General features: G+C 39.5%; 1 protein-coding gene across 3 annotated transcripts in view; it reads right to left on the bottom strand.

The window, feature by feature from the left end:
* Positions 1-20,376, bottom strand: part of VAV3 (vav guanine nucleotide exchange factor 3) — a 439,383-nt gene that overhangs the window by 154,239 nt on the left and 264,768 nt on the right. For all 3 annotated transcript variants that reach the window (XM_070467721.1, XM_070467720.1, XM_020869586.2), the window contains exons 16-18: positions 18,004-18,105; positions 17,595-17,695; positions 4,707-4,732 (exon numbers count right to left, since the gene is read on the bottom strand). In XM_070467721.1, coding sequence (XP_070323822.1) covers positions 4,707-4,732; positions 17,595-17,695; positions 18,004-18,105 — 229 coding nt within the window. The remainder of the gene's footprint in view (positions 1-4,706; positions 4,733-17,594; positions 17,696-18,003; positions 18,106-20,376) is intronic.

Genomic DNA, 20,376 nt, shown 5'->3' with positions numbered 1-20,376 from the left:
TTATTCACCATCTCCGAGGATTATGACTCACTTTTTAAAGTCATAATATAGGAATTATGAAAACAAAGCCTAGGTAGCCATTTTTTGCTTAGAAAATGCTCCCAGCAAAGAGTTTTGATCTCCAAAACTCTAATGCAGCTTTTTTAAAGCCTGACAGACCAGAGACTGGAGAGTATACATCCTCCAAACAAAGATCTCAAGCTCTGATTTTGAGCTTGGTATGGTAGTTTAATTATGAGATTTATGGCAGTTTAATTATGGATCAGTGATATCTGAATACTTTAAGAAACAAAATAGACATGCAGCTTGTAAACCATGAAAGTAAATTCTTACTACAGAAAAGGAACCCATAAGAAAAATTGTGATTATAAAAATTCTAGATAAGATGAAAAACAAAAGAGGTTTTAAATCTTTGAAACTTTGTGGTTATGCATTTGATTTTATAAGCATTAAATTCATTCCTACCCAATAACTACTGCAATCTCACTAATTAATAAGAACTTCATTTTCACTTTTGTTATATAACTGAGTGCAATGCTCAGTCTATAATTACAATATAATTCAGATTTTCACAAGAGCAATTTTCTTTCTACATGTGTTGGGGTTTGTGCCTGTGTATGGAGCCCCGGTTTCATTCAGAGCAGAATTGGTTTTGCCAAGTTCACATTAACTATGGGTTTTTCTTAGGGTTCCCCCTGTTGTTTTTGTTCATAAGTTAAATGGGCCTCAAAGGAGCTGCCAAGGTTTCTCAGGCAAAAGCAAATTGGAGAATTACTAAAAATATAAACTTTGCTTTTAACCCAACTACTTTTAAAATGCATTTGTTATAGCCTAATATGATCATTAAGTCAGCATCAAAGCTTCACTGAACAAGCTGGATGGCTGTACTGGGGGGAAAAAAAACTAGTATAAAGAGAGCCTCTCCTTACTCATTGTGAGTGAGAAGAAAATACCACACTGGGCTTCTTAATACCAAACACAAAAAGGGAAAACATGGTAAGTTACAGGTTTATATCCAACAACTTGGAAGAAAACTGCCTTCAAAAAAACTTCTAAAATTTTATAAAATATTTGGAGCTCTCTATATAAATAACTATATTTTAAACAGGAAAATATATATTGATGAATGTCTTATGGCTGTTTACTGTCTACATTTCCCTTCATTTCCTTAATGTACAACAGACACTGTCTTTCGACTACTCTTACTCTTCCTACTACCAAAGTGCTTGGAAGGCAAGAAAGGAATTCACTCTTTGGGTCTTATTCCTACTATCCCTAAGCTAGAACTAAAAAATATTAACTTAGAAAGTGAAAAAGAGAACTTGAGCTCAAGAGCAACTCTGTAGGACCCTGAAGTTAAGATTAAAATAGGGAACATGGCCATGGCACAATTATTTAGAGTATGGATTCTAGAATCTGACTGCCTAAGTTCAAATTCAGACCCTCCCTGTCACTTGGCATCTGATTGGAGCAAGTTAGTGAAAGTCTCTGTGCCTGTTTCTTCATCTATAAAATGGGGATATGAATACCACCTACTTCATAGCATTTGTGGTGAGAAACATGTTAATTCATGTTAAGTGCTTGGAACAGTTCCTGACACACAGTAAGGACTATTAAGTCATAGCTTATTATTATTGTCATTATTATTAATTTCATGATATTTTGAATGTTTAAGCTCAGGTAAATGATAAATTTTTTCTACTAAAGTACTGCACTACTACTATATTTTAGATTTTTCCTCCTGCAAGTCACTGGAAACCAGTGACCCTGAAAGCAAACTTTTCTACAGAAAAAGTAGGCAGTTGAACAAAACTATGATTTTGTGCATTGAAAAAAGAAAAGAGAACGAGAAAATTTCAGCAACTTAGATCAAGTGCATTTTAAGAGTTTGAGATTTATTACAGTTTAAAAGCACCTAAAATATTTTATATATTCTAAAAAATTTTGAGATGTTTAGAACACATTTACACAATTTCAAAATGCAAATTTCAATTGTTCTTCTGTCATATCCCATGCAAAATACTCCTCTCCCCAACATATATTCTCAAAACCCTATATTCTCAAAAGCATGAGACAGAGCTGGTTAAGACCCATCCCAGGAGGAAGAGAGGGGTCCATCAAGTAGCCACCCTAGGCGCTCTCGGTGATCCCCCTCCCCTATGAGACCAGGATGGTCAGTCTTCAGAACATTCGCAAACTTCTTTTGATTTACCAAGAAGTGGGAGCTGGGAGGGAGGGGACAAGAAACCAATGTAATTTTATTTCTAGCTTCATTATCTATTACCTTGCCTTTCTCTAAAAGAAATATCTGTATTGCCCAAGAACCTCTCTTGTCTCTTTTGGGAGAAACCTAATTCTCTCTGTTGATTTTACCAACAATACAAGGAAAGATTCATTTGCTATATGAAACTGGCTTTGGTTCCTCTACTTAAAAGGCAGAAAAACCTACATTAAGGAATAGATCGGAAGTATATATACACACGCTAAATACTGATAGATATGTAATGACAACCTTGCTTTCTGGAGCTGGAAGTTGCTTCTGAAAGTCCACTCCAAAATGGGAATCTGGAAGAACATCCCAGGTTAGGAAGATGGATCCTGTGGCTACTGAAAACTGACCTACCTTAAGAATGAAGTGTAAATTAAAAACTCATACTCATGGTTATTAGGTAAGAGAATAGGGCAAATTGGTCCATGGAGGAAAAAGAAGACCTCCAACAGAAAGGGGGCAATCACAGAGTCTACAAAAGGGCTTCACTGTTTACTTTCGGAAAGACTCCCAGACATCACATAAGCATTTGTGCTAAGAGTGAATACACCTTTCACAAAGTTGTAGTGGGGAGGTATGGAGTGACAGATGTTTCTTAACATTCTTTTGCTACAGTTCTTCCTTATGCTAAGCTAAAGTTTCCAAATAGGTTGACCAGTATAAGATTTCACTGTAATTATCCATTCAAAGTAGAGATTATTAGCAGAATCACACATTAAATAAAAATTACACTTATTATAATCAAAAGTTAAGCAAGTCACTAAAACACAGATGCCACATTTAAAAAAAATCAATGTGAAAATGAATTCTTTTCATAATAGGCTTAATGTGTAATTTTTAAGAGTATTAAGTGCCTGGAGAGCATTTTTTTCATATCATTATTTTGTACCAGTGTGAAAATTATTAACCACTTATTATTAGCACACTTTCTTTTCTGTAAATACACCCATTTCTCATTACTTAAATAAAATCAAGTGAAATCATCTTCCCTGGGGGAAACAAATAGATGTAGCTAACAGTATAAATGTAAAGTAATATTGAGTTACAGTTCAAAGCTCTACAAGGATATCTGTCTCAATAATCTAATAATAGCACGAGAGAAGAAAAAGAAGGCTACTTTCTAAGATCTTTACTCGCACTGCTGGAAGAATCCTTACAGTCCTGATGAAAAATCTTACCTGTCAACTAAACACACAAAAAAGTTTACATTAATTATTTTAGCCCTAGCAGAACTTGCATGACCTATTTTTAAAATATTATTATCCTGTTATGTATTCCTTGAGCTAGATTCTAAAGTCTAAAATACAGCCGATGGATAACACTGAAAGGGTACACGTGAATTTTCTCACATCACATTCTTGGTTCCCAGTATGCACAAATTATGTGCTGATGCAAAAAAGTGAAAGCAGTTACCTCTTGTTTGACTTCTTGCTGTACTTTTCATTATTTTTAGCAACTATGTAAATATCAGCCTATTAAAAACATACTAATATTATACCACCCTTAATCAGATATAATTGTATATGCTAAAATAATTTGATAAAGAATGTACTTGTCTTTAACCTGAAATTCTCAGATTATTGTATTTCAGGTTCATATTACTAATCACAGACCTTTTACATTTTAGTTTTCTTTGTTATGACTTTTGGGGGAGGTCAGGTAAGAAATATATTATTTTTGGTTGAAGGCCAAGGCATTAGTTGCCTATAATCTGCCTAAATCTCTTTTCTATTTTCTTAAAAGTGCTTTATTCTGAGAGGTGACAGGGATCTCATACTTCTAAGCCATCAAATCTCAGAATCTGTTAAACCAAAGGAAATGTTATCAGATTCTGATTTGATCAAGAAGACATGATACAAATCATGATTTTGCTCAGGTGGAAAACTGGCAGAAACATACATGCACATCCTTAGAAGAATGCTAGAACTTCTTAGTACTAGTGAATGTCAGGCACTGACATTGTTTTATCCTAGGATGAGGGCCACCTTTTCTCCTCTCCCAGCAGGATCAAAAAGATTTATTCCAAGGGAATGCCTTCAGATGCATTAAGCTTTATAAGCCTCAGGGTTTGTGGAATTCTGTAGCTGGAAACAAGGGAAAGGCATCTCCACCAGATTAGTGCTACAACATTGCTACAGTATTTATTTGAATTTAGCTGAATAAATTAAGTACCTAAGATTCTGAAATGCGCATCTTACCCACATTCTTAGATGAAATATTCACATTTTCCCTCTACCTAAGATCTTCAGATGGTATCTGAAAACTCCTCTTATTTAACCTGCGCATTTCACTCAAAAGCACTTGATTAGTCACTCTAGCTCTGTTTCTATCCATTTTAAAAGGTACATTTAACATTTCAGGGGTTTGAGCCTGCTTAAGTTAGCAAACAATCTGAAATGCACAAGTTACATAAGAAAAACGTAAACTTTAATCTTACCTCCGATGGTTTGAGCGTCCCTTGTTCTGAAACAAATGTAAAAATTGGCATTGTCAGTGAAGTTGTTTTGTTTAGTTAGCAACCTTAGCTTGTTCTCTGCAGCGTGGCAGAACACTACTGCTTTGTTTTCCTAATGATACCTGTTAATATATTTCCAAGGTCGCTCAGGCTGGGCTAGTAATTGTTTTGCAACCAGGTTCTCTTGCCTTATTGGCTGTCAGGGAAGTGACTCATAGTACTAAATGACTTCTAGGTTAAGCTTAACTTTTTCAATTGTTTATTAAGCAATTTCAATCCAACCACATAAAGCTCCTTGAGACAGGGACTTGCACCAAGTTTATGTACATAAGAGAAAGCTAGATGGGAGCCTTTCTTTCAACATACCCAGTTTTAAGAATCTAAACACAACATGGTACAAACATATTACAATTGCCTATATTACAACTACTATAATAACTGCAAATTTAACACATGCAATTTGCATATGAATTTTGCATGAAGTGGCTGTTTCTTTTAGTTTTATCTGGGGGGAGGGACACAGATTGATTTAAAGATGGAAATTAAAAATGGACAAGATTCAATCCCAATGCTAATTTTCTTTTCATCCCAATTTACCTGTTTAGAAATAGAAATGACAAACTCCATTACATTTCAGTTCCTGAAAATAACTAACAGTTAGGAAGGGCCCTGAGATATGCAAGACAGTAACTTGGCAGAGGGCAAAGGTTATCTCTGAGAGGAAAGACATACTGCACATGGAAAAGCTGGTGGGAAATATTTTTGTTTCCTTCCTCCATATCCAGGAGTACTTATGCATATTATAATTTCTCCAGACTGCAGAAAAACATCTCATCATTTTGAGCCTATGCTATATTTTTGCCAACCAAAATGATCCTCTGAAGAAGGATCTGAGAAGAGAAGACATTGATGAGAAAACATCAGGAGAGAAAGGGTAGTTCTAAAAGGGGGCTCTGTAGCCTAAATGAACCTCTGACAGAGGTTCCAAGAAGCCTCAGAACCAGAGCTCAAGGGGAAAAGTACCAGAACACCTGAGTAGCTGTCAGATCGCTTTACACGGGAAGACGGCCTGGGGCATGGAACAGGTTTGGGGCCTTTCTGATTTTTAAAGGACTATACCTGATTAATGGAACTGAAGATGCATGAGCAAAATGACACCTTTCTGCAGAAAAGCAAAGCCTGCATTTCTTTTTCAGTGTCAACCCTATCATCCTAACTTTCCTACATAACTACTATGAAGGCATCTTTGCCAGGTCTGAAGTTGGCCTTTACAAAGGACCAAAAGCTATTTCCCTTCTCCTTCCCGCTAGAAATAGGGAAAGTTTCAGAAGAAAGATTGTCTAAGGGAAGTTGTGTAGGGTGAGGGTCTATGAAAGTGCCATTTGGCTGGACACTGTGCCCAAACTGAGAACCCAGGTTAGGTGAACTCAGGTTCCTAACAGACAAGTTGTGATACCTGTTACACTGGTTTAACCAGAAAGACCTATAAGCCAGAAAAGCCCTACACTACTTTCTTCTTCTGTGAGTTAGAGAAAGAGCCTGAACTGGAAATCACAGATAGCAAGAAACACCAAACAGGAGGAGAGTTTAAATTTTCCATCCAAGCAGGCTGAGGAAAGCTTTGATATTTCCAGATGACCTCTCAATGGGAAAATCCCCTATCTTTCAGGGTCGGAGTTTAAAATTGAGAGCGCATCTTAATTTTAATTCAGAAATATTTTTTTTTCTGACACTGCACAGAATTGTTGTTATGCCCTGGTGAAGTTGATCTGTTACAATATGTTTAAATATATTTTATTTTTAGCATAAAACCTAGGGCAGCGCACATGGCAGTAGTTGGCACATCATGGGCCAGCAGTGCTCTGGGTTTCCTCAGGAAGAGAAAGCGGCTGTATCTAAGGTGATGATCTAGCTATGCATATGCCTGCACATCTTTACCTAGAAAACAGATCCAGGGAACAGAAGCTCCTCATTTACAGGCCCTCCCTGTCTTGCTGCTCGGTTCAAGCCAGCCAGCTGCAGGCATGAGTGAGCACCGAGCACAAAACAAAAAGCAGGGAAGGTCCCGGCAAGGGATGAATGGGACCGGTCAAGTAAGGAAGACACTGGACTTGGCTGACCTCCACACCCAACGCTCCCTCCTGAATTCTCCTGCCGCCTACTGTCTCCTGCTTCCCTCCTTTGATCTCATCAAGCTTTCCTCCTAATTCTTATTGAACGTACCTGCTATTCACAAAGGCTCCTCTGTGTAACGCAGATTGGAAAATGGACAAGGGGCTCTGTGCTGGATACAATTCTAACTCTGAGGGCCTGAGTCCTTAATGGGGGCTTATCCTTCCCTTGCCCCCACACCCTGTCCTCCTGGCCATCACAGCACCGCCACCCTCCCCACTGCCATCCAGAAAAGAGGCTCATTTCTTCCAGGGACTTGGCATAGAGCAGTTCACACTGTGATCTGCTCATGCTGGGCAGAGCACATAAATAGTGGCTCTTAAAAGTCTGAGGTTTTATTTAGTCATATTTCATGGCAGGGTTCTGTAAATATTCTGAGAGAGGGCAAAAGCCAAAGGACTAGAAATAACTCTTAGAATCTGTTCTGAGTTCAGAAATTCTTAACCAGGCTCCGTTATTTATACTTTTGTACTTGTTCCAGTGGTTGTGCCATCAGACTGATTGGCCCCTTTACAAACATGATCTAAATTCTGATAACGGTATCAACGCAGCAGCTATAATTTTTACAAAAATAACAGTGACGAGGGAGCAGAAAACCCAACTGCAACACACTGTTTCATACATGTTTAAAGTAAAAGTCAATTCTGGATGGGAAAATAGAATAACAACCTCTTCTGACGATGTATTCTAAGGAAAAGTTGCTCTGATTTTGAAATCTACAACACCATCCTTCATTTCCTCTTGATATTTACCCAAAGCTACTTTGGCGGGCACTCGAAGCTCTAAAACATTCTCTGTGCATCACAGTTCCACATCAGGATGAGGATAATGAGAGCTGATGACTATCAAATTTATTTGGCTGAATTCTGACCAAATAGAAAGGTGGGTGATTGAGATATGACAAAAGATCTCTCTTTTACTGTCTCTTTTTCTTCTGGAAATTTCCTTAGAATGGTCATTCAATTCTTCTAGTTTCCAAAAGTTTTTAATCCTCAACTTGCCCTTACCTTGCAGCCGATTTCTCGGGCTCCTATTGATCAAACTATAAAATGTTCTTACCCTTTCAAGACCTTTCTAGATGGTGACTCACAGGCCCTCAAGGGGTTTATACCTTGCGTTCTTTCATCATGTCCCAACTGGCTTAATGTAATTCAGAGAAGTGCTATTACTGAGGTGCTTGGAGCCTGAGCAGAACTCCATCTTCAACGGCAGCACAGTGCACGCATTTGTGTAAGACAAATGATTTTCACTGAGACTTTAGACTCATATCATTCATTTATTTAAACATACACTTCAGTCCTATTATATTTGTTTTCCAATACAAGTGGCTCTCAATGCATGCATTATTACACAACCAGCTTTGTCTCTTGTCTGAAGTTCTATTTCTTAAGACTAAACAAATTGCTGCCCAGTAAGATCATTTGTCTCAAAAGGGATCACAGGAAAGTAATTACCAGGAGAGCCTTTGAAGGTTCTTCATCATCATGGCTAATATTCTATTTTTATGAAACATTAAAACTGAAAGGCAGTAGGACTGATCAAATTTTGGAGGAAGTTGCACAAACCCTATTTTCACCACTCAGATCTATAGCAATATTCTGAAAAAACAAAAGCATAACTAATACTTGGAAAGAGGCTTTGATTTCAAGTCTTTTCAGGAGCTCTAACAAGGATCCAACCATATAAGGGTTTTCAGTTCACTCTAACAATTATTAATGTAAGATTGGTGGTGGTGGTTTAGTCGCTAAATCATGTCTGACTCTTACAACCTCACGGATTGTAGCCTGTCAGGCTCCTCTGTCCATGGAATTTCCCAGGCAAGAATACCAGAATAGGTTTCCATTTCTATCATTAAATTGACCCAAATAATTAAATGGAAGGAATAATAACTACTCTAGAATATAAAATTGTCTCAGTAAGTTAAAAAAGATAACTCATTTATATAAGACTTTAAATAATGTTAAATAGAACCAAAGTCATTTTTTGATTATGAAATCAATGATTAAACTTCAGTTTATGTAAAAGTCATGTGATAAAATGCCTAGTGGTAGAAGGATAAAATAAAATTATATTCTACAAGTTTATCTCTTATGATAAAACACTGCGATGTGCTGTGCTATGCTTAGTCGCTCAGTTGTGCCCAACTCTTTGTGACCCCATGGACTGTAGCCCACCAGGCTCCTCTGTCCGTGGGGATTCTCTAGGCAAGAATACTAGAGTGGGTTGCCATGTCCTCTTCCAGGGGATCTTCACAACCCAGGGATCGAACCCAGGTCTGCCACATCACAGGCAGATTCTTTACCATCTGAACCACCAGGGATGCCCAAGAACACTGGAGCTTACCCCTTTTCTCCAGGGTATCTTCCTGACCCAGGAAACAAACTGGGGTCTCCTACACTGCCGCAGATTCTTTACCAGCTGAGTTAGCAGGGAAGCCCAAATACTGCAATACTACTTATAACAGAGCTATTTCAGATGGCAATTTGGGGTGCAGGTTCTAGGTAGCAATCTTGCAGGTTTAAGCCATGATGACACAAAGGCTACTTTCAGGAGTGGCTGCAGCAGCAGCAGCAGCAGCAGCAGCAACCTGGCCTAGATAAAAAAGTGATTAAACAGATAAGCAAATGGGGACCTGTTTCAGTTAAATATTAGAGCAGCTGAGGCTTGTACTCCCCCTAAAGGAAAAGACAAATTAAACCAAAGTCATCTGCTCCAGCAATATTTGCCTTCCAATGTTACTTTCTTGTTTAAAACAAGAGAATGTAAAGCAAGCTATGTTGATCAAGGGGACAGAGGAGTTTAGTCATATATTGCAACAAGGAAAAAAAAAAAACAAAAATGCCCCCAAAGGTTGTAGTCTAGGGCTAGACCTCCATGGTGGCATACTGTGAGAAAGAAACACCACTCTAGAATTACATCAGTTTTGCAGTGACTTGTTGAGAAAGTCTCACATAATGGAGTTCATACCTATTCATTATTAAGGTAGGAAAGTTTTGGCAGCACATCTCAGAATCCATGTACATGTTGATCACTGAGGTTGCCATGGTGAATGTGAAGAAGTCAACTCAAGTTAAGCAAAAAAGAGATTAGAACTGCCTTCTCTTTATAGCTATACAAATCCTCAAATATTAAGACATAAACTAATCACCCAACCTTCAAATTTGTTTCCAAGTTGTATACCTTGTCTTAAAAAACAAAATAAACTTAAAAATCCCTTTTAAGCACTTGAAATGTACTTGAGTTAATAATCTATCATAGTCAAATATTAATATGAATGAATTACTTTTAGAAATGAACTGCATTTTTGCCAACTAATTATTATTTTGAGGATGAATGAAGACTAGACAAATTCAAGGTATATAGAGCGTGAAATATAAAAGGTTTCTGAACCCAGGGAAGACAACATCCAAAGAAGACATAATTTCCACAAAAAAAGAAGCATCTAAGAGCTATTTCAAATGCTTAATGGTTAGTATCTTTACCACATCCAACACTATCAAGGATTGTAGTTGGGTTGAAATATTCCTATTTAGGAAGAAGGGGTAACAACTTGATGATCAACACCTTGACTTTGGACTGGATATTAAAGGATAGATAGAAAAGATGAGAAACACATTCCCTATGGTGAAGGAGCATATACTCTACTAAAGGAAATAAAAAGTGGCAGAGGGAATTCTCTGACAGTCCAGTGGTTAGGACACCACACATTTACTGCCGAGGGTCTGGGAACTAAGATCCCATAAGCCACATGATGTGGTAAAAATAAAATAAAATGCTACAAACTTCCATTAAAAAATAAAGGCTGATTAGAGGATGGGTACTGTCTAGTCAAGGCTATGGTTTTTCCAGTGGTCATGTATGGATGTGAGCTGGACTGTGAAGAAAGCTGAGGGCCGAAGAATTAATGCTTTTGAACTGTGGTGTTGGAGATGACTCTGGAGAGTCTCTTGGACTGCAAGGAGATCCAACCAGTCCATCTTAAAGGAGATCAGTCCTGGTGTTCATTGGAAGGACTGATGTTGAAGCTGAAACTCCAATACTTTGGCCACCTCATGAGAAGAGTTGACTCATTGGAAAAGACCCTGATGCTGGGAGGGATTGGGGGCAGGAGGAGAAGGGGATGACAGAGGATGAGATGGCTGGATGGCATCACCAACTCGATGGACATGAGTTTGAGTAAACTCTGGGAGTTGGTGATGGACAGGGAGGCCTGGTGTGCTGCAATTCATGGGGTGGCAAAGAGTCAGACATGACTGAGCAACTGAACTGAACTCATTGTGAAAAACTCTTAAAAAATAAAATTAAAATTAAAGAGGTCAGAGACAGTAGTGCTCACCAAAAAGTCCATGGGTTCCACTACTTGTCCAGCTTCCCTTGTAATCAAGTTGAGGCCATGTGACTGGTTTTAACCAATGGACTTCTGATGCTAAAAAACAGAATTTCTCACTTCCAGTTCAAAGGTCTTAAGAGAAGCAAGCCCAGGAGTTACATGTTGAATTCACAGTCATAAGATGGAACTAGCTTGGATCCCTAAGCCATTACTTATAAGGCCAGAACCCACAATAAATACTATGCGTGTGAAAAACAAACTTTTATGTGTTAAAACCACTGGGATTTGGGGTTTTCTAGTTACCATGATACAGCCTAACCTTGGCAAAGACATAAAACTGACACACAAACTAATTAGAGAACAATTTTTTTTTTAAGGTAAGAGAACAATTTAATGCAGACTACTGTTAGATGGCAGGCAGGAGATTGAGGGCAGGAGGAGAAGGGGATGACAGAGGATGAGATGGTTGAATGCACACTGGCACATGGGTTTGGGTGGACTCTGGGAGTTGGTGATGGACAGGGAGGCCTGGTGTGCTGCAGTTCATGGGGTCGCAAAGAATCGAACATGACTGAGTGACTGAACTGAACTATTAGATGGGCAGAGTAAGGTTAAAAGATTGGCAAAGAGATTGGAGAGGAAGTAATAATAAAAGAGAGTAATCTTGGAACTGTAGGAAGAAAATGGAGCATATTTCAGAGAGAGAAAACACTAAGAGCCAAGCAAAAATTCTAAAAAATGGGACCAAATGGAACAGGAAGTAGATTCCCCCAGCAATAGAGATATTTGTGTCATTAGGTGTCCCACGAGCCAGGTCATTTTCTTGCTACTTATTAACCTAACCCAAGTGTCCCTTGTCAAAGGCTGAGTGATCAATGCTCAGGGTGTGAAGTTTAACTTGAATAAATACTATAAAGGAATGCAAAAGTCTACTCAGTTTTCCATCTTTCATACTTAAGAGTACCAGCCAGGGATTCAGATCAGGTTTTCATTCCACTTCTCAAGCTCCAGTCTCTCCAAGGGTAGAACCAGGAATTGTCCAATCCCCCACAGCCTCCTACTTCTGCTTCCAAGACCACAGTGATTTTCAGGGCCCAGAAATCTTGGTGTACTACAGTTCTACTCATTATTCTATCTATCTGTTGGTCTACCCACATACTCATCTATTCATCATGGTCTCCTAGAGGTCAGAACATCAATTCAGCATGGTTCTTATCAGCGAGAGGCTCACTGTCTAATTTAATTTTGAACATTATTCTGTGAGGAACAGAAGATATACTGAGAAAATGACAGATACATCAGACTTGATTTTAATAAAGATCACATTGAAAAGTGTATAGTGAAAGGAAAACTAAGCAGGGAGGAGATTTTTGTAGTTAATCTATGGCAATACCATATACACAGATTCTTGACAGACTTATGAGGAAAACTAACAAGAATAGGTAAAGTGAAGGAAGATGAGAGAGGCTGTTAAGCCAAGACTGACTCCCAGGTTTGGGTGACTGTATAAGTGGTGGATCTTTAAGACAAAAAATAGGAGGAAGCTAGCGGTGATGACTACTGAGGTTGGTTTTAGATATCTGAAACTGGAGGTCACTGAAGGATACCTGAAAAGGGATACATTAGAAGAGGAAGATTTGGAATTCAAAGCTCAGGAGAGAGGCCTTAAGTGGAAATGGAGCCTTATCTACCTGGGTTGCAGATTATGGGTAATGCCAGAAAAATTAATCAGATATACAAAGGATGACCTGAGGGGATGCGAAGGAGAATGATTAACAGCGACAGATGATATAGAAGAATCAAGTTGAATAAGGCCAGCAATGCGATGACCAGTGGAAATGACAATTGCAAGGTGGAAGACTCTTTAGCCTTCATTTACACCCTGGTTCTAAATAGGAAAAGGAGTATGTCAAGGCTGTATATTGTCACCCTGCTTATTTAACTTATATGCAGAGTACATCATGAGAATTGCTGGGCTGGAAGAAACATAAGCTGGAATCAAGATTGCCAGGAAAAATAATAACCTCAGATATGCAGATGACACCACCCTAATGGCAGAAAGTCAAGAGGAACTAAAGAGCCTCTTGATGAAAGTGAAAGAGGAGAGTGAAAAAGTTGGCTTAAAGTCAACATTCAGAAAACTAAGATCATGGCATCTGGTCCCATCACTTCATGGCAAATAGATGGGAAAACAGTGGAAACAGTGTCAGACTTTATTTTTTTGGGCTCCAAAATCACTGCAGATGGTGATTGTAGCCATGAAATTAAAAGACGCTTACTCCTTAGAAGGAAAGTTATGACCAACCTAGACAGCATATTAAAAAGCAAAGACATTACTTTGCCAGCAAAGGTCGGTCTAGACAAGGTTATGGTTTTTCCAGTGGTCATGTATGGATGTGAGAGTTGGACTGTGAAGAAAGCTGAGTGCCGAAGAACTGATGCTTTAGAACTGTGGTGTTGAAGAAGACTATGGAGAGTCCCTTGGACTGCAAGGAGATTCAACCAGTCCATCCTAAGGGAGATCAGTCCTGGGTGTTCATTGGAAGGACTGATGCTGAAGCTGAAACTCCAATACTTTGGCCACCTCATGAGAAGAGTTGACTCATTGGAAAAGACCTTGATGCTGGGAGGGATTGGGGGCAGGAGGAGAAGGGGACGACAGAGGATGAGATGGCTGGATGTCATCACCGACTGGATGGACATGAGTTTGAGTAAACTCCAGGGAGTTGGTGATGCACAGGGAGGCCTGGCGTGCTGTGATTCATGGAGTCACAAAGAGTTGAAATGACTGAGCGATTGAACTGAACTGAACTGAGGCCCTGGGTTGTTTTGTACAACTTGTAACTCTTTTCCAACTGACCACTCCCTTAGCTATAAAAATGCCCAGTGTTGAATGAAAGGTTCCACTTTTTGAAACTGTCTTCCAACCCAACTATATCCAACTTGTTTACAACAAGTTAGCCATTCCTACTAGCCATGCCTTTCTGAACCACAAGTGGATTCTTGAGTATAACACTGAGCTAAGTAGAATCTCTTTTTGTCTCCTGAAGAGAATATGGACTATTAACCAATGAAGCCATAAAGGTCTATAAAACTGGGGGTCATCTCAAGTCACCTATGATTTATTTTACAGAGAGACTTGGAATCTTTAAGTTTGCTTTAAATCAATACTACTCATTTGCTTTAAATTTGGTTGTTGGGATTTCTCCCAGTCAAGCTCTCTCCTCCATACAAAAGCCCCATTCAAGTAAACCATGTCTCCAGCCTCTGATATATCTCGTCCTGCCTCCTGCCCTTCTCCCATACACCCGTTTTCTCCAATCACATCACTCATGGAAAATTAACTGTACTCATGGAAAATTAATTGCAAGCAATTAGTCCTGGCTGTCAAAACAAAGAACTGTGCAAAAACTTAAACCAATATTGGGAACTGGGATTCTCTGCAGACTAGGAAACAGCCCATAAAGTCTAGTTTGCCCGTGTCCTCAAAATACCACCTATTTTACTAAACACAGATCTGCCAAGCTCAAACTTACAATCTACCCATGACTACTGCCTACACCAGAACAGGAAGGAAGGAGTGAGACTGAGGAAAGGATGTCAGGAGACTTCCAACTTTCATAGGGTATCTATTTGGCAGTGAGGAAGAAAAGGCTGCTAATAGAGCTATAATGGAAATTCCTCTTCGCTCTGAGAACAGATTCCTTTATTTCTAAGGACTACCCAGCAAATCCTAATCTGAAGGCAAAGAAAGGGAAGACTCCTTCATAACACTAGCTAACTGACTATGGGCATTCAATGCCATCAGTCTCTTAAAAACCTTGGACAGGAAAGGACAGAAAGAGGAGAGAAAAAGAATGAGGACATAATGTGGAAAACAGAAGGATAATGGAGGGCAATTTAAGGATGCAGACAAAGAATCAAGAGAGCATAGGACTTAAGTTCAAAACTCAAAGAAGTGGTATTTCCTGGTGGTCCAGTGGTTAAGAATCCACCATTCAATGCAGGGGTATGCATTCTTTTCCAAAAAATAGTTTATCATAACACCTTGGATGAAAATACTGAGTTTTCATTGTGTCCAGGCACTTTGCTATGCATCATTATTTCATATGACCCTCACAATAATCCTTTAATTTCATTTTTACAGATGAATAAATGAGATGTTTACATACTTTCCCCAAGTTCATGCAGCTAGTTAAGAGCTAAGCCAGATTTTTAATTATCTCTGCTTGACTCACAACCACTTTCCCACACTATTCCCTTTAGGTTCCAAGAACCTTGCCAACTATGGGATCACTTTCTACTCCTCACAGACTGAAACTCAGAAGACAGGGCTATGGGACTGACAAAAATCCAGTCACCTACTGTGAGCAAATAACATGCTAATTGTCTTCAAAGGGGATAAAGGACAGAACACATAAAGATGAAACCACAGAAATATTAAGTGATAAATTGCATCAGGTAGGCAATTAAATAGTAATAATGTGCTGGTGTGCTGTGCGCACTGCCCTCAGCCGTGTCTGAGTCTCTGCAACCCCATGGACTGTAGCCCACCAGGTGCCTCTGTCCATGGAATTTTCCAGGCAAGAATACTGGAGTGGGTCACCATTTCCTCTCCAGGGGATCTTTCTGACCCAGGGACTGAACCCCTGTCTCCCATGCATCTCCTGCATGGCAGGCAGAATCTTTAAAGGACAGGACAGATAAAGATTGACCCACACACAAATATAAGTCATAAATTGCATCAGGTAGGCAATTAAAGGGTTTCCCTGGTAGCTCAGCTGGTAAAGAATCTGCCTGCCATGCAGGAGACCCTGGTTCAATTTCTGGGTCAGGAAGATTCCCTGGAGAAAGGATAGGCTAACCACTCCAGTATTCTAGGACTTCCCTGGTGGCTCAGATGGTAAATAATACACCTGCAATATGGGAGACCTGGGTTCAGTCCCTGGGTTGGGAAAATCTCCTGGAGGAGGGCATGGCAACACACCCAGCATTCTTGCCTGGAGAATCCCCATGGACAGAGGAGCCTGGCGGCCTACAGACCATGGGGTCTCATAAAGTTGGACACAACTGAGCAACTAAGGACAGCACAGGCAATTAAACAATAATAAAAGTATGTACTATTTCTATTTTATACCTTTGTAAACTGTTTCTGACCTTCAGAAACATTAGCGGGTGCTAATCTCATCTCTTTTACCTACAGACCTTGAGCCAATTAACTGCATAAGCATAGTGACTCCCATCAGCAACTGGGCACTGCTCTTCTGAGGACAGAATCAGTCCAAGCAGGCAGAGCAGGCACAGTGCAGGTGCTCAACTAATGCCAGGCTCTTTCTCCAAGCACTGCCCAAACCTGGCATCGAGAGTGGCTCGAGGAGCCCTGCAAATACGTCTACGGAAGGAGCCGAATGAGAGGAATGCACCGTGATCTCCGTCTTCTAATAGGATTCACAAGTTTTGTACGATTGTATTTTCTGAACTTGGCTCTGAAATGAGCTATTATTCTCTGTTTCACTCTTCTTCACATTATCCAAAATAATTCAATGTCCACCTTTCCCTTTGGGAAAATCAAAGGTTGACACAGCTACCTTTTGAACTCAAGCTGTTAAAGATCCCTTTCTTCTGTTCAAAAAGTTTTACTGATTTTGAAAGGTCTTAGTGATAAAACACAGAGAAACTCAGGGGAAAAGGACAAAGAGAAAGAAGAAGAAAGAGAAAGAATAAAGAGGCCAGAAAAGAAAGAGAAGGAAAAGAGCCCAAGAGGGGCAGAGAGAGGCAAAAGGCTACTGAATGCATAATTGCCAACAGACTTAGAAACTGGCTCAGGTTACAATCATGGAGCATTATTTTTAAAAACCAAGGGGAAAACATTTACACAAAATCCAAAGGATATACATTCTTTGTTAAAGGCTGGAAAATGACAATGTATTCAATTCATTAATTCATGAATTAGTCTGTGCGATGTTTACTCCTGGCAGCGTTAGCCTTTCAGAGATGAATATTTAAGAGAAAAGGGGAGAAATTCAAAAACCAAAGACAGAAAAAGAACCATTTTTTCCTGTTTTGTTTTCTGACTCTATTTGTGTGCTGCAGCTATATTTGTATAGTGTTGGCGAGATTTAGGGGAAGGGGGTGAATGAAACGGGTGGTAGGGAACCTCCCAAGTCCCTCTTGAAGCCCTCCGTCTCCCAGCTAGGTATAAAAGTCACAAGAATTTCAAACCATTTTCTAATTGTGCTCATAAACAATAGTTTCAAAAGCTGATATGTTATAATAAACACATATTTAGAGTAAATTAGGCCTTAATTATGTTGAGCAAGTTTTATGTTCCCATTAAAAGCCGAATCACAACAATAAACATGACTTACCAGCGGAATTAACTCTGCTGCAATGGTCTACTCTTCCCAAACACTCTTTGTGTGCTCTGGCACCACACTTAACACATAAATAACCTTGAAAAAATGTTCCCCTGCAAGGGAAAATCAGAGAGTGAGAGGTTAAAAGGTGCAAAATTCTGCCTCTAGGAAACCATTAGCGCCAGGAAGCAGAACAAGAGAACACAGCACTATGCAGAGTCCCCTTAAAGCCAATGGAGAGAACATTCCTAGGTTATGAAGGAAAGGTCCAGGCACAAGGCCAAGGAATGATCTGATGGATCCAAATTGGTAAGGCAATATACCCATTAGAAAACATTCTGCCTGGGACCTTAGGAAAGCCGAAACATTTGGCAGTGACACCAGTTCCTTTAAACTGAAAACCAAGACCACGCCAACTGACCTCAGGAGCATCTGGCAGACTCTGCAGGATGTAACCCGGTTGAAGGTGTGCATCTTGAACTCATGGAAGTTGGAGTCTGCATAGTCTGGCCTTATGTTAGATCTAGACAAAAGGAAAAAGGTAACATCCTCAAGAAAGCTTCACAATACAGCATCAGTCTAAGTTCATCAGTTTTACACTGGGTAGAGAAGTGATTCAGGCAAATAGGCTATTAAACACACAATGTTTTCTAAGCCAAATGCTTTGCATTGAAATGCATTAATGCAGATGGGGAACACATGTAAATCCATGGCTGATTCATGTCAGTGTATGGCAAAAACCACTACAATATTGTAAAGTAATTAGCCTCCAACTAATAAAAATAAATGGAAAAAAAAATAAAATGCATTAATGCTTTGCATTAAAATATGCACCAAAATCCGACTGTGTGAGAACCAGCAACATATAAAGACTGAAGCAACCAAATCTAGCTCAGAATTGCATGTTCCCAGGGAACTTTACAGACTGGCCACGTAGGTCAACCTGCCAGGAAAAACACAAAGCCTGAGGGATATTCATGCTGTGTGATGATTTCTTTTTTCTCTAGCCACATCACCAAAATAGAAACTAGCTGCAAGGGGTGGGAGGGAGGGGAAAGGGGTACTGCATTTCCACAGGGTTCCTGTCGAAATAGGTATGTGGATTATGTAACGATCTATAAAAGTGAATACGAATTTCCCAAAAGAATTGAAACAAAGCATCAGTCTGATCATTAAAAATGTCCTCCTTAAAAACAACCCAGTTTTCTGGCAATCTAAATAAAAGGTAAACAAAATTACTTTATCATTTATATTTTCTTTATATTATACACATATGCAAAAAAAAAATACTAAGCATACTGCAAAATGACATGCACTGTGCATTTACTCTGTGCTGACACTGTGGTAAAACACAATGTGCTCATTACACCTCACTTAACCTTCACACCAATCCTAACTGTGAGGCACTAATCAATTCACTAGTTTACAAACAGGGAAATAGAAGCTTGCATGTGTGTATCCTAAGTCACTTCAGTCGTGTGTGACACTTTGCAACTCCATGGACTGTAGCCTGCCAAACTCCTCTGTCCATAGGATTCTCCAGGTAAGAATACTGGAGTGGGTTGCCTTGCTCTCCTCCAGGGAATCTTTCCAATCCAAGGACTGAACTCATGTCTTTTATGTCTCCTGTACAGGCAAGCAGGTTCTTAACCACTAGCACCACATGGGAAGCCCCGTCAAAAGTTTACATTAAAGGACAAGGCCGAGCTGGGAACTCCAACCCAGGTCTGTGCTCTGAGCCACCAAAGTTGCAGTGCAAGGAGGAATTCAACAGTATTCACCTTCATATAATTAGATTTTTGTGTTTATAAGTATATGGGAAACTATTAAGTTTAGTCATTTCCAGAGGGCTTTTTACGTTATTCTTAATTTGTCCATGTTACCAAAGAAAGCAGAAAAATTATGCAAGGATAAATTAAAAATGAATACAGATAGAGGGACACCTAGAAAGCTAAGATGAGGCTCTCTGAGATGTTACAAGTGATCCGCGAGACTGTAAGAAAAGTTTGAGGTGAGCCAGGATTTCCCCTTTTATAGCACACAGCGACTCTCAAGCACACCCAGCCTTGGCATAATGAAGCATAGTGCAGGCGGGCAACCAGGCATCAATCTCTGAGGTACCAGGAGAAGCCTTATGAAAAAACATTCACAAAGGCAATTGGAGTAGCAGGCAGTGATGCAGAAGTGTCAGCAAGGTCAGCCTTGCAATCCATCTGCTGAATATAACCGTGCTAAAAATGAAATCAAATATTAGCGCCATCTGGGATTTCTCTGCTCTGTGCTTCTGGCGACCTCACTTTTTAGGAAAATGCACCACTGCGTGCTGAAAAGGACGGCCATTTCCATGGAGGCATTTTTCTGTTGCTGATTAAAAATTACCGACTGTTTCTTCAGGAAGGGAAAAGTTGAAGAAAAGATAGTGATCTAGAAACAAAACGTGTTTTCACGTTGTTAAAAACATTTGATTCTCGAGTCCATACAGCCAGGCATGGATGTGAGCATGGAAACCCATTTCCTCAGCCAGGAAGGCCCATTGTTCAACTCTCTCTGAGCATCAAGGTGACACAGTGAGAGAACTGTCAAACAGCACCTTCGTTCTGGCAAACAAAGAATTCATCAGCCTGGAGTTTCAGAATAAAAGTAGGTCTCCCTCAGGCAAGAACTCAAGTAAATAGATACAAAATAGGTAAGAATTTAATTAATTTTAGAAGTCTACCTAGAACATCTTTCTCTTAGGGTCAGCCCAAGTTATGTGTGTGTGCTGTGTGTGTGTGTGTGTTTACCATTTGTATTT

The sequence above is a fragment of the Odocoileus virginianus genome, chromosome 5 (genome assembly GCF_023699985.2).
Source record: "Odocoileus virginianus isolate 20LAN1187 ecotype Illinois chromosome 5, Ovbor_1.2, whole genome shotgun sequence".
Classification (NCBI taxonomy): domain Eukaryota; kingdom Metazoa; phylum Chordata; class Mammalia; order Artiodactyla; family Cervidae; genus Odocoileus; species Odocoileus virginianus.
The sequence above is the reverse complement of the archived record's forward strand: the minus strand, read 5'-3'. Positions and strand labels throughout refer to the sequence as shown.